Raw genomic sequence first — 13,378 nt, 5'->3', positions numbered from 1 at the left:
GGGTGGCAACACGAGAAGGGGCCTTCTCTGCAGTGGCTCCCTCAGTTTGTTGGCTGCTCTCCCCACTGAGGTTTGCCTCACAACATCATCATCATCATCATCATCATCATCATCATATCTTTAGGCGCCAGGCAAAAACATTCCTCTATAACCAGGCCTTTGGTCTTTTAACTATCTGTGGCCTTTTAGATGTGGGCAGGGTGTTTTAATGTATTTTTTCCTCTTAGTTTTAATGTATCTATGTGGAGCTGGGATTGTCTGTCTGTGTGGTTGCTTGCAAGTAGCTTCTGGTTGTCCTGGACAAGATAAAGCAACTGGCAAATTTAATAAATTAAATAATAGAACTGAAAACAAGGTGTGGCTTGGTGGGATATGCAAACCAGTCCACTGTATGCTTAGGACTGGATGAATGCATTGGACATTTAAAGAGACTATATTATGCTAGTGAAGGCAAAGGTTATTCATATATTTCTTTGGAATATATATATTTTAAAGATTTTACAAGAATTTGATGAGACTACCGTTTTTTTTGTGTAAAACACAGTTGTAATTCTAAAAATGAATTTTAGCAATGTCCTGGATGTTGCCCGTTGAGCTTCCAGGGTTTAAAATCTGACATGATGAGCTCTTGTAAACAGAAACCACATAGATTATTCTGTATGATTGCAATCCTCGTCTATTGTTGACTTACTCAGCAAGGGTGATGAAAATTTAATCAGATGCATTATTGGCCCCCAGAGGATTTGACCTTGTAGTGACATAGCCGAGAGTAAAAAAGCTATGAAGGGATTCATTTGTGGTGGAAAAAAAAGAAAAAAGGGAGGGGGCTATATTTTTTAATGAGCTACAGTTTTTGTGGGAGTGGCTTGGTTTCAAGCTGTGCAAAATTATGGTGCAGGACAATTGGCCTTTGCAAAACCGCGTATGCATCTCTTCGGCAATCATAAAATCTAAGTGATGACATCATTGATCTTGCTTAAAGAGTAAGTAGATTCTGCAAAGGAATAATGACTGGTTGCTATGACAATGTGGCTCTTTCCAGCTGCTGATTTTCTTACTTGGAACGCAGGGGTTTACGTGCAGGATCCAGGCTCTGCGTGATAAGCTGTGGATCTTCCTGGTTCAGTCGTTTTATGCTGTTCGTCACACACAGAGCTGGAAGCTGCTGAAGGCAGACGATCAACAGAACATACAAGCAGGTAGGCGAGCTGTCGAGAGCTTAGCACGTTGCGTAACAGCTGTGCCCTTATTAAAGAAATGAGAGGAGCTGGCAATTAATGATAGCTGGGAGAATATGTTGATGAGCCTTCTGCTCTCAAATAGTACATAATAATTTAACAAAAACGCTCCAAATATCCTGCTCTGCCAGCTTCAAGCATGGAAGCCAAGTGATTGTATGTCCCTATTGTGAACGACGCCGCTTGCGTGTTATTACTGCAGATGCATGGAACTGCAGATATGTGGAATCAAATAAATAGGTAGGCTGTCTTTTGTTTGTACTTAGAATATTGAAAGATGGGATTTATTTTAAGCACGTGGGCATGGTAGAAAGAATTCTGTACCAAGCTGTTGACTGGTTTAGTACATGTAGCAGATGGAGGGTTTTAGTTTGCATTCCATACCATGGAAAGCTTTAATTTTGCCTAATAACAGATCCTGGTTCTGTCAACCTCACAATTGATATGGTGCTGTTGTTGCTGCAGAACAATCTTCACAGAAGCTTCATAGCGGCTGCTGAAATGCAAGCAGCAGAATTTGAGCCTTTAAACAAAAGGAGTCTTGCTGTGGCTCCTTTGCCTCCCCTTTGTTTTCAAATGTATGGAACAAAATCTGCAGATGAGGTACCTGAAAATGGCTTCAGGGCAATGCTTCTGTATTTGTGCTGTGGTCATGTAGTTTCTTTAATCAGGAAAGCAAGCTACATATTCAGGATTACAGCATTTTGCAAAGCAGTTGGGTAGCAATAAACGAATGCTAGAAAAACAACAATACCCCCTTGTTTGTATTAAGAGCAATCTGGATAAGCTAGATTGTGGGGTGTTATTTAAAGGCTGTAACTTCAGCTCCCACCACCCACCCCCTTCGTTTCCTGATTATCAGTGGCTCAAAGTCATGTTGGGAATAGAATTGGTTTTGGAGAGTCAGACTCTATCATTCTAAAAAGTGCTTTATAGTGTAAAAGTACTAGGTTCTATAGATGTGAGACCATAACCAACCCTGTGTTTGTGAAGTTAGTGTTGTGCCTTCAACCCCTAACATGGTTTTGTGCTTTCAAATAATCTGCAGCATTCATCCTTGCATTTTAATTACAATATCAAAAAACAGAAATATGTCATTATTTGCAATTGTATGTATTTGTATAAGCAGAAACTGGACATATTTTCCTTTTGCAGCTATTGGAATGTTCACATGAACTTTCAAAGAAGCATATAATTTCATTTAGGGATTGCAGGAGACTGCAGGGTTTGGTTTTGTGTTTTTAATGGCAGTAATAATAAGCTAAAAAATAAGAGATAAGCTCTTCAGTTTATGGGTTCCCAATGGAACAACTCGTATTTGTACTGATGTGTTACGATATGTGTGAACACACACACACACACACACACACACATATATATATATATATGAGATAGAGGCATCCCTAAAAATAAACCTCATGATGCCATTTTCAGCCTCATGGCTTTCCTTCCAGAACAGAGGTTCACCGAGGAACTAAATGAACAAGGGTGTTTTTTTGGGGGGGTAAAATTTACTCTTACTTGCATATTTTATGAAAGCAATAATATGTATCTAGTGCAGTCATTTTTAGAGTGGATGGAGTGAAATGCTTTACAGAATCCAGGCACATAAATCTTGCTCCCTGGCAAAGGCTATTCTGAACCAAGTGCACTTCCTCTCATGTTTCCATCTGTCTAGTGTGGGTTACGTAAGCACTGCAGAAATCTCACATCTGGGAGCTTCAGCGAAGCATGCTCTATTTGGAAACTTCATATATGATGAGCTGTGTCGCCAGGCCAAAGAGGCTTGTGTGATCACCTCGGAATAACCAAAACATAGCTTTGCTTACAAAGGAAATACAGATTCACAGTAATTGACCAATACTACAGAAGTGAGATAACAAGGAGGCACTTGTGTGTTAAAGGAGTGTCATGGCCTACAATAAAGTTGCCTATAGCTGCAAGTAAACTAACTCATTCGTCAGAATAATTTGTGGCTCCATTCTTTTCAAAAATGGAACAAATAGTATACAATTTAAGAAATCCTTTCTAGAACCTGCATATTTTCCTTCATTCTGCACTTCAGGTCAAAAACTGCTATCATTTCTTAATTACTTGTGGTCTAAAATATGACTCCTTTCTCAAATGCTGTCCTGTTTTACATAAAGGTTATTTTCCCTGAAGCTTCATTCCTTTTCTCCAGTATTTCTTTCTAAAGAAAGATATTCTTTTCTTATACAGCTGCTTTTGATAAAGGCGATGATAGAAGACCTACCAAAAAGCCTGTATTCACTAGTTCTCAGGTAAAACTACTACAACAAAAAATACCACAAGCTAGTAGTGTGTTAGCCAACTTCATTTCCTTGTAATTTTAACTGAGCTAATATACACCTATGATCATCTTGACACTATATTTATATTTTTTGTTTCTTTGGGTGGGGGGAGGGCAGGGTAAGTGAACTTTCCCATTGAAGGAAGAGGTTGGTTTAAGAATAGTCAATACTCTCAACTCCAAAAGAAGCAGTTTGCATTCTATTTCTCCTTGTATGCATCTCTGAAATGTTTTTTTTAAAAAATAAAAGCATATTTTTTCCAGGTTGCAACACAAATAGTGTCCTACCTAGTGAATGGAGCTATTCAGTTTATTCATCCCATCAAATAAATACCCAGTGGACCTCCATATTTGGAGAGATTTTTGTGAGAGAATCCAACCCTAAATAAGGGGGTGGTGATGCATACAGTCGTACCTTGGTTTTTGAACAGCTTAGTTCATGAACAACTTGGAACTTGAACGTCGCAAACCTGGAAGTAAGTGTTCTGGTTTGCGAACTTTGCCTCAGAAGTTGAATGTCCGGTGAGGCTTCTGCGGCTTCCGATTGGCTGCAGGATGCTCCTGCAACCAATTGGAAGCCGCGCCTTAGTTTCTGAAAGTTTTGGAAGTACTGGACTTCATTTACAAGTACATTTATAATCTGCAAAACTAGAATCCTAGAAAAATGCCCGTGCCAGGAGTGGGGGAAGGATGGACTTCCATTTCAAGGATTATTTGAAGATGCATTGCATCTCTGTGTTCTGTTTATGGAAGGTCAGGCCTTCCAGTGTCCTCAGGGGAAGACTTATTTTAGTCTTCAATGGTGTTCCTAGAATTTTACTTTTGCTTGCCTGAAGGAACGCATCCAGTTATTTTATATATGGAAAACCAAAAGATAAACTATATTGCTCCAGAAGAATTACGATGTGAAGTGCTTTCTGGTCCCTGGTGACCCCAACCATTGAGAATGAAGCCTGTTCAAATATGTTCACCTCTGGCCTAAATGCTGAGAAGTGACTTTTATATAAATTACGGCACAATTTTATGCATATCTTGGAAGTCCGTCCCACCGTATCCGGTGGAGCTTTCTCCTTAGGAAGCAAGCACCCCAGCTTGCCCCTGCAATTGGGGGGGCTGGCGCAGTGACGTCAGCATGCCATGTGACGTCGCGCAATGTGTTGACATGTTGCAGGCATGCCGTGTGGTGTGCCGCATGAGTTGTGCGATTAAGGTGAGCGTGTTGTGTGGCGTTTGTGTGCAGCCACTGGAGTTTTGAGGGGGCCCAGCCCCCTCCTTGAAAATTTGGTGAGCCCTTAAGCAACCTTAGATGTTTAAACTAGCTGTTGTTTTTAAACCTCAGAAATGGAGATAAGAACGTTTTCTTCAAGTGTGGTAGTTAAGACTCATGCTGAACTAAATAGCTAAGTTTTCAGAGTAAGTAACTGTGACTCTCCTACTGTTTTCCTTTCTTTTCTGAATTATCATATTTTTCTCCTCCCAGTTAAACAGATGCACTACTGACAATTCTGCTCTAAAGCATCCTGCTTTGAAAGCATACAGAAAGCAAAATAGTTGGGGTGGTTCCTGCACTAATCAGGATAAAATGAAATCTGATGGATTAGGAGCATCTGGGCACACATCAGCTACCAACAGGAACGGCACTAATAAGGCTTTGAAACATGACGATTTAAAGGGGAAAGACAACAAAAAAGCCGTTTGCAAGATGATGAAAGAGTCCAAAATGGGAGAGAAAACGCCTTCGCCCAAGGCTAGAGCTGTTATAAAGCCCAAAACTGAAAATAATGGAAATGCTAAGGCCGAAAGCTTGCTTACCAAACAGGATTCCGAACGGTCTTTATCCGCTAGCGGACACAAAAATGTGGGAAGTGGCAAAGCCTCAAAAAATCAAGAAGGTAAAACTGCAGGCGCTAGACCCAAAGTACTCCCTGGAAGCTCAAGTGTACAGATTAAAGCAAAACCTTTGAAGAAGACCAGTGGAAAGGAATCTCCCTCTCTTATGGGCACAGAAACTCTAAGCAAGTCCACTAACTCCAGCACAGATCTACGGATGTCCATTGAACAGCTCGATGAACTGAAAGAGGAAAAATTAACAGATGAAGGCAAAAAGCACTCAGGTAATAGAGATTCCCTTTGGACGTGCCTCACAGATCATTCACTGCAAAACAGGGGGGGGGATCTGTTAAAAAATCACTTCTAAGTGGGTTGTGATATTTTTTATTTGATTTTTATAATTTAATATTTTGATTGTAGAAAGGAAATTTAGATTGGTAAAACATGGACAGATACATAGCTAATCCTTTGAAAAATCTTCATAGAATTTTGAACAGCTGTTTGAAGATGAGGGTAAAATATATTTATTCCTTTGAGTATTTTTTACTTTACATCTAATACATTTCATTTAGCTGCCATTACCTGGGGATGTCAGCTAAATTTGCAATCATAAGCTTAGGTTATTTGAATAGGAAGCATTTGGAGCAACTGTGGATAATCAAGGTTCATCTTTTTGGGGAGGAAGTGGTTGAAGCTAAAATATTGTATTTAAACCGTGAGATTTGAACTTTCCAGCAGATGCTCATTACATGGGTCTCTTTACTGTCTAATTCTATTTTTATTTTATCATACAGCTTTGAAAACAAAGCCTGCTTCGAAGATGTCTAATGGAGCTCCTGCTAAAAAACATGTTAATGATCTTGAGGCTAATGGTTCCATGAACAGGTCTGTTGGAAGTTGGGCTACTAGTTTTTCCATATTGATAGGATTTTATTTCCCTGTTGAAAATGAGGTTCATCAAGTCAAAACATTCTAAAACTTGTGTGTTTGTTCCAGGTTCTGTATTCTGGTTTATATTTGGATGGAGCAAGAAATTATAATTATTTTTGTTATATTCTCAGGACTTCGCATCATCCAACCATTTCTTTCTGGCACCATTCCCATGCTTGCCACAAAATTCTGCTTCCCAGATTCCTTAGAGAATTCAAGAGGACTATGGGGAGAGAGTGCTCTCACATTTGGGGAAGTTGTTTTTTATTTAAAAAATGTGTTTTTCTTATTGCTTGTTACACTCTCCCTACCTTAACACTGATAAGCTCTCACCCTCTCTTATGAGTCCTCAACATGTGCCAGAGGAGTGGGATTGGGACAGCCAGAATTTGTGAACCCCAGAATGCTAAAGAGTTTTGTTTCATTGCTGCTTTATATCTCAACCCTCCCTAAAGATCATTTGAGACTCCATTTTCCACCTGTAAAATAATAACAGGATTCTGAGCTCTCTCAATAATGGAGAGACAAGCTATATAGTCAACAAGAGATGGTGTTGCTTGTTAACATCCTATTTTCTCCCTTTTTAATCTGCTATGACTTTTTTTCTTAGAGGCATTTTGTGCTTTTTCACATAGAAACGTGTGTAGGGCATGCAGATGCTTCAGTATCATGTTAACCTTCTAGATCTTTAATCTTACAAATAATTCAAGCAGCGTGTTTCTGTTTTCAGTGTAAAGAAATGCACTGGAAAGGGCAACAACGAACCCTTACCGCAGGCAGTTTTGAAGAAAAGGGGAAATGAATCTGGCAACTCTACCATGCAACAGAAGACAAAAAACGTAGCTAACACTGTGAAAAATCAAGGTAAAGATTTGTCCTGTACGTGTAATGCTGACTTTGTATAAACCATTTCCAAACTGGGAATCTTTGTCAGAGATGCATGTGGTTAGATGACTAAACTGCAAAGCAAGGCACCCTTTCTTGGAGTAAGTGCCATTGAATTATACAGGTGTAACTTTCAAGGAACCATGCATTGTATTGAAATGTAAGTAAAACTCAGATCCATTTGGGGGCATTCATAGGAGTGCTGCTCATCACTAATTTGCAGGGGCCATCTAATTAGGTTACAATGCCATACCTTCTTTTAATGGTATGTGAGAAATCAATTTATAGTTTTCAAAACTAACCATGTGGCTAGTGTAATTACAGATCTCAAATATAGTGTAATAAATGCAGTCATAATACTGCAAAGACTTTTTTCCCTTTTAACATAATTAATGATGGCAGTGTTCTAAGTTTTAGCCTAGTGATTGCTAGCTCTTGCCTGTTCCACAGTGTGGTTCTGGTTAGTAGTGATGATGCTTCCACAAAGGACAACTTTAACCTTCTGTTCCTTTTTGGTCTATTTGTGTTTGAGTGTCCTTTTGAAGTTCTTTTTGTATGGAAAGTCCTGACACAGTTGACATTCACTGCTCCTTCATATAATACACTCTGCAAATTGGAATGTAGCATAACCTTTAGATTTTTGTTTCGGTAGGTCCACCAGGAGAGACCCCAAATCTACTGAAGCCTGGACTTTCTCCTAAGCAAAATGAAGAAAAAAACATGACCCAATATCTAACTCAATCAGAGAAGCAACCTTCATCAAAGAAAAAGTCTAAATCTCCACAGACAGCTTCAGTTAAAGCCACAGCAAAAATAATAACATCCAAAACCCAAAACCATTCAAAGAAGAGTGAAATGGTGAACAATAAAGACCAAAAACAGAAAATAGTTACAGGGCAACCTGCTCCAAAGCTTCCTTCTTCAAGCCAGAAGCATTCCAGAAGTGAATCACCAGTTCAGAAGAATTTACATGCAGAAGGGCAAAAAAATTCAACTTCGTTGGGAACTCAGTTACATAGCAGTAACAAATCTAGCCCAGGGAAGAAGAACAACAGCAGAACATCTTTGCTTGAGATAGATAAGAGGCACATACCTGATTCAGAAAAAGTGACCCCTCTTGAAGAGAGAGACACGAAAGGAAATTTGGAACATCATTGTGTTGCAGAGCTGAAAACTGAAAAGATAGCAAAACAGGTTCATAAGAATGAAGATGATAAATCACTTGTAAACAAAACAACTGTACAAGAATTGCAGCATGTCCAAGAAGAGAAGGGTGTGACTTGTGCAAATGTTAGCCAGAATCCTGCAATTTTAGCTTCTAAAGAATTGAAGTGCAAAATACTTCCTGATTCTGTTGCCTACCAGAATCTCTTGGAACATACAGGAGGGAACCTTTTAACACAAGTAACATCGGTCGGTTGCAAATCTAATGATACCTCAAAGGATGTTAACTATCTTGAAGATCCATTGCACAGCTTGTCTGAAACAGCCAATGACAGCTCTAACTCTGAACATGAGGGGAGGAAATCTTCTAAGGTCTGTATAATGGGCTCTGAAAGCGCTGATGAATTCTCTGATAAATCTGCCTTGACTGAATCCCAATCGGCTACCGTGGAATCAGATGCTGCTTCAAAATCTTTTGTAGAGCATGTTGCAGAAAAATGCTCATCTAAAGACACCGATACCACAGAGACCCCGGAGAGCCATGAGAACTCAGAGGCCCCCTTTGCAGATCATTGGAATCTGAGTTCCAGTGCTCTTGATCCAAAAGAAAGCCCTGAATCGGACACTGGCAGTGCAACGACATCATCCGACGATATAAAGCCAAGATCGGAAGACTATGATGCAGGAGGGTCTCAGGATGATGAGGGGTCAAATGAAAGAGGGATTTCAAAGTGCAGCACTATGATATGCCATGATTTCCTTGGCAGAAGCAGCAGTGATACAAGTACACCCGAAGAACTCAAAATCTATGACACAAGTCTGAGGATAGAAGTGAAAATGAAAAAGGAAAACTCTGATCTCTTCCGTGTTATTTCAACAAGTGATGATGAGATCCCTAGAAAAAGGCCTGAAGCGTGGCTGCACCAAGGTGATGAGAAAAGGGGTGGTTGCAGAGGGAATAATGCTAATTTTGCCGCTGCACAGTTTCCTCAAGAAGCTGATCAGGTCTCCTCTTCAGCTGATGAAACGGAAGATGAAAAGTCTGAAACTGAAAATGTCGTAGAAAACCTGCCTCCACCAGAAATCCCTGTTCAGCAGTTCCATGGAATTGTGAATCTCGCATTTGAAGATGCAGCAGAAAACGATACTGGAAGTCAAGAATTCCCTGCCACCAAAAACTTTAAGCGTTCAGTATTGCTTTCAGTGGATGAATGTGAAGAATTGGGATCTGACGATGGTGGAGAGGTCCACACCTCCCTCCAGCGTTCTCTGGATGCTGCAACGCCTTCTGATGTGTTTGATGGCATTTCCCATGAGGATCATGGCAAGACATTTTATTCAAGATACTCCTTGGAGATTGAAGACGGATTCCTGGAGTGTAAGGAGAATGATAAGGAAAGATTAGAGAAAAGTGAGAATGCTTCTGTAGACCCTTGTGGCAATGAGCAAAAACCCAAGGAGAAGAGTACTCCAGTTATGGAACAGAAGCATGCCGAGAAAGATTTGATTGTGAGACATAGTCCGTCTCCTGCAGAAGTTAAGGAAAACGCCAAGAGTGAAGAGAACAATGAATTTCAGTGTAATAAAGTCTCAGACAATGACACAAAATCTCAAGGAAGACCATGTCACCTGGATCTTCATCAAAGAGATAATACTGAGTTACAAAAGAACAATTCTGCAAAACCTGTAGACCCAAGTAGGAGTCATATACTGATTCAGGAAGGCCACGTGAAAGAGATTGATTCAGCATCTACTGAATACGCTAACTCTGCTTTATCCGCAGGTAACGTACAGAAATAAAAGCATTAAGTTCCTCAAGATATTAAGTATTAGTGGAATATTAGATTTATAGTTGGGTTTGAGACACTAACTCTAGCAAATACCTTTAGAAATTTTATCCAAACTGTTATAGAATTAAATGCTTATGTTTCAAACAAAATCTTAAGTTGCATACCATATTCTCGACCATAATAGAATATGTATGACGCTGTCCAGTGGGCAGTTGGGAATATTTATCATGGGCAAAGCAGAGAGTGGGATGCTGTTCCCTGCTCTTGAGTTCATTTTTGACCCAATAGAACATAGGCAGTATCATCTTTTAATGGAAACTTGGCTATCCATTGGTTCAGCAGCCTATATGATTCACATAAATATATATCTATATCTATATATATCTATATCAAAGTGGGATGTGCAATAAGTGCATTAATCTTCTCAATTAAAAGTGCTCTGCGTATTTGCCTTTTAAGAGCTATATTCATTATTGTTTCTGTTTTGCACAGAGCTAGGGTCTCCTCTTAAGCTGCTGTTGGATTCAGTGGGGCCCTTGCCATTGGCTTCAGCAGAAGCTGGCCTATACTCTTAAGATACTTTTCCAGAATTATTGTAGTTCTAAGTTTTGCCAGTGAAAAAATAATTTCTTTTTAAAAAGAGAAAGGTCAGCTTTAAAACAAACAGTTAATACATTTAAACTTATGCTTGCTTCACACGGTTAGGTAACTTCTTGTCTAGTTTTGTGTCTTCCTTAAAACAGGGATTCAACTCGGTACCCCCAAAGTACAACACAGAGAACCTGAATCTTTCAAACTTCTGTGTATTTAAGAGTTATAAAGTGATGATTTGTGTTCTGAAGAACCATACGAATGGATGACTTATCAAGCTGTACTTCTTTTTGTTTGCTTGTCCTTGCTTGCAGCTGCCCTTTGCATGTGCAATACTTAAATATTAAGCCTGTGAATAAACCATTTGTTTTCGCCCCTTTGAGGTTGACTTGGCTTAAGTCACTGTTTGGTGATCATGTCCTCCCTTTCGTTTTCCCCTCCCTCGCTCTGCTCCTTCCTATTTTAAGTTATTATTTTAGTGGTTTTAGAAATCCATGTGCATTAAATGTTGGTTTACATGACTTGTCATTTTCTGTATCAGAAATTTTTTCCAATTATGGAGGTTTATTGTCAATTGCCAGTGGTGATTGCTGCTTTATTTATAAGCCGTACTTCGTTTCATTTACTTTTTTAAATGCATTTTAAAAAATGGCTCAAATATTTGTGGACTTTGTATACAAGTTACATTTTTTCTTACCTCTTTTATCTGGTTGGATTGGTCCTGCTGCATTGAGTGAAGTATGCTGTACAAAAGCCCTGCAAAAGGGGAAAGCCTGTGCAATTTTTACAATGTGTAGTATTGTGAATTATTTCAGGAGACATAGATGATTGTGACAGATTGACACAAACCTGCATGTATGAGCATCGGCCTCCAAAAACCCTTTCTCCAATTTACGAGATGGATGTTGGAGAAGCTTTTGAGCAGAGGATGGAGTCGGAACTGAACATTCTAGATGTGGATTTTGAAGATCAGCCGTTTGCAGAACAGGACTGGACTCTTCTCAGGCAACTGTTATCTGACCAGGAGTCAAACTTAGACATCAAAAACTCTGTTCCTGAAGACCTTAACTTAGCACAATATCTCATCAACCAGACACTTTTTCTGGCACGAGACAGTTCACAACCTCAGGGTAAAGCACAGATTGACACTTTCAGTAGGTGGACTGAACTGATATCTCCACTGGATGATTCTTCAGCAAGCATCACAGTGGCAAGTTTTTCCTCTGAAGATTGTTCTTCCCCTCAAGGGGAATGGACAATTCTTGAACTAGAAACCCATCATTGAAGTGATCAAGTGTTTTGAGACAGGACTCCTCCCCTCTTCTTTTCCCTGTACCTCTGCAAGTGAATAGGTGATGCAATATTTCTATACAATAATAAATACTGCATCCGTCAAGAAGAGTCAGTCCTTGATATTGAAATGATCCTTTCTTTAAGTGGTCTGTTTCTAATTTAAGATTTAAACACAGGTAAAATAAACTTTTGAGATTTAAGGTGGATGTTTTCTAAAAACTATTTTCAAGCATGTCTTCTTTTCTTTCTCTTCCTAGACTTAGGAAATTAGATGCCCTGTAAGAAAAAGCTTTGACTTACTCTCTCCTTTTTTCATTCATCACTTACTCATACATTTCCTAAATGCTCAATGAATTAAAATATGAATGCAGAATAAGTATTGCTATCCTTTTTTCTTCCATTGCTCTCCATACATAGTGACTTGGTGACTTCTTCAAAGATAAGCGATTCACAGTGATTACATCAAAAGATGTGTGCCAACAGTACTTTCAATTCTAGAAATGTGTGTTTGGATTTGCAGGAAATAATAATAATAATGCAACTGTTTCTGAATTTATTTATAAACAGCAGCATGTTTGGGTTGTTTTCTCCAGGTTGATTTTTTGTACCTTTTTTGTTTTTGAAAATTCAATAAATTTCTAAATTGTTTAAATCTAAGATTGCACAGGAGTTACTGGAAGGGATACATACTGTTCTTTTTCTAGGAAGAAATAAATGTTTACAGTGTTGTTAAATTGGAGGGGGCGAACCTCATGAATTATTTATAGAAAATCTAATACAGTTAACAGGTTTTTTTCTTTTAAGATGGTATTTAATAGCATAAGACAAGTGAAATATAATGAAGTAGTCTGCTCATTTGAAATTTCAAATGTATTTGGATTCTTTAGAGTGTATTCGGTAGCACACTTCCCTTATCAAATGACACTTTTAAAGGATTGGTATTCATATTTTTTGATCCAGAGCCTTTTTCCCAGTTACAGCTTATTATCTCGGGGGGCGGGGGGAGAGATCTGGCTAATAGTGCAGGAACCGTGAAACACAATATTATCTATATGTGGTTTTCTGATTTCCTCTTCAATATGCATCCTATTTACTCTGTGACAAGAGAAAATTGGAATCCACTTCATAGGGAGTTCTTACCATCCCAGTTCCAATGTAGATGGAACACTCAGATACTGATTTTTGTGTTCTATGATGCTCACTTCAATAAACTTAAGATGGATGGACCTTTTTGCTGTGAAGTAATTGGGCAAGATTTACCTGTCAGCGGAAGCCCTGCACAAAGACTTCTGTTTGCCCTGCCCCGCATGCTCTCCTGACCTTTGCTCTGGTGGGATGGAGAACCC

At 39.1% G+C, this 13,378-nt stretch overlaps 1 protein-coding gene across 6 annotated transcripts in view; it reads left to right on the top strand.

Moving 5' to 3' along the window:
* The window catches only part of BTBD8 (BTB domain containing 8), a 42,641-nt gene extending 29,957 nt beyond the window's left edge, over positions 1 to 12,684 (top strand). For 5 of the 6 annotated variants that reach the window (XM_082227702.1, XM_082227700.1, XM_082227704.1 and 2 more), the window contains 7 exons: positions 1,043 to 1,199; positions 3,459 to 3,520; positions 5,030 to 5,663; positions 6,174 to 6,264; positions 7,040 to 7,173; positions 7,847 to 10,141; positions 11,555 to 12,684. In XM_082227702.1, coding sequence (XP_082083828.1) covers positions 1,043 to 1,199; positions 3,459 to 3,520; positions 5,030 to 5,663; positions 6,174 to 6,264; positions 7,040 to 7,173; positions 7,847 to 10,141; positions 11,555 to 12,024 — 3,843 coding nt within the window. In that variant the 3' untranslated portion in view covers positions 12,025 to 12,684. The remainder of the gene's footprint in view (positions 1 to 1,042; positions 1,200 to 3,458; positions 3,521 to 5,029; positions 5,664 to 6,173; positions 6,265 to 7,039; positions 7,174 to 7,846; positions 10,142 to 11,554) is intronic. The other variant, XM_082227701.1, reaches the window with a different exon arrangement.
* The last annotated feature ends 694 nt before the right edge of the window (positions 12,685 to 13,378 follow it).

The sequence above is a fragment of the Podarcis vaucheri genome (genome assembly GCF_965113315.1).
Source record: "Podarcis vaucheri genome assembly, chromosome: 6".
Taxonomy (NCBI): domain Eukaryota; kingdom Metazoa; phylum Chordata; class Lepidosauria; order Squamata; family Lacertidae; genus Podarcis; species Podarcis vaucheri.
Note: the sequence above shows the minus strand (reverse complement) of the source record. Positions and strands in the feature narration are given on the sequence as shown.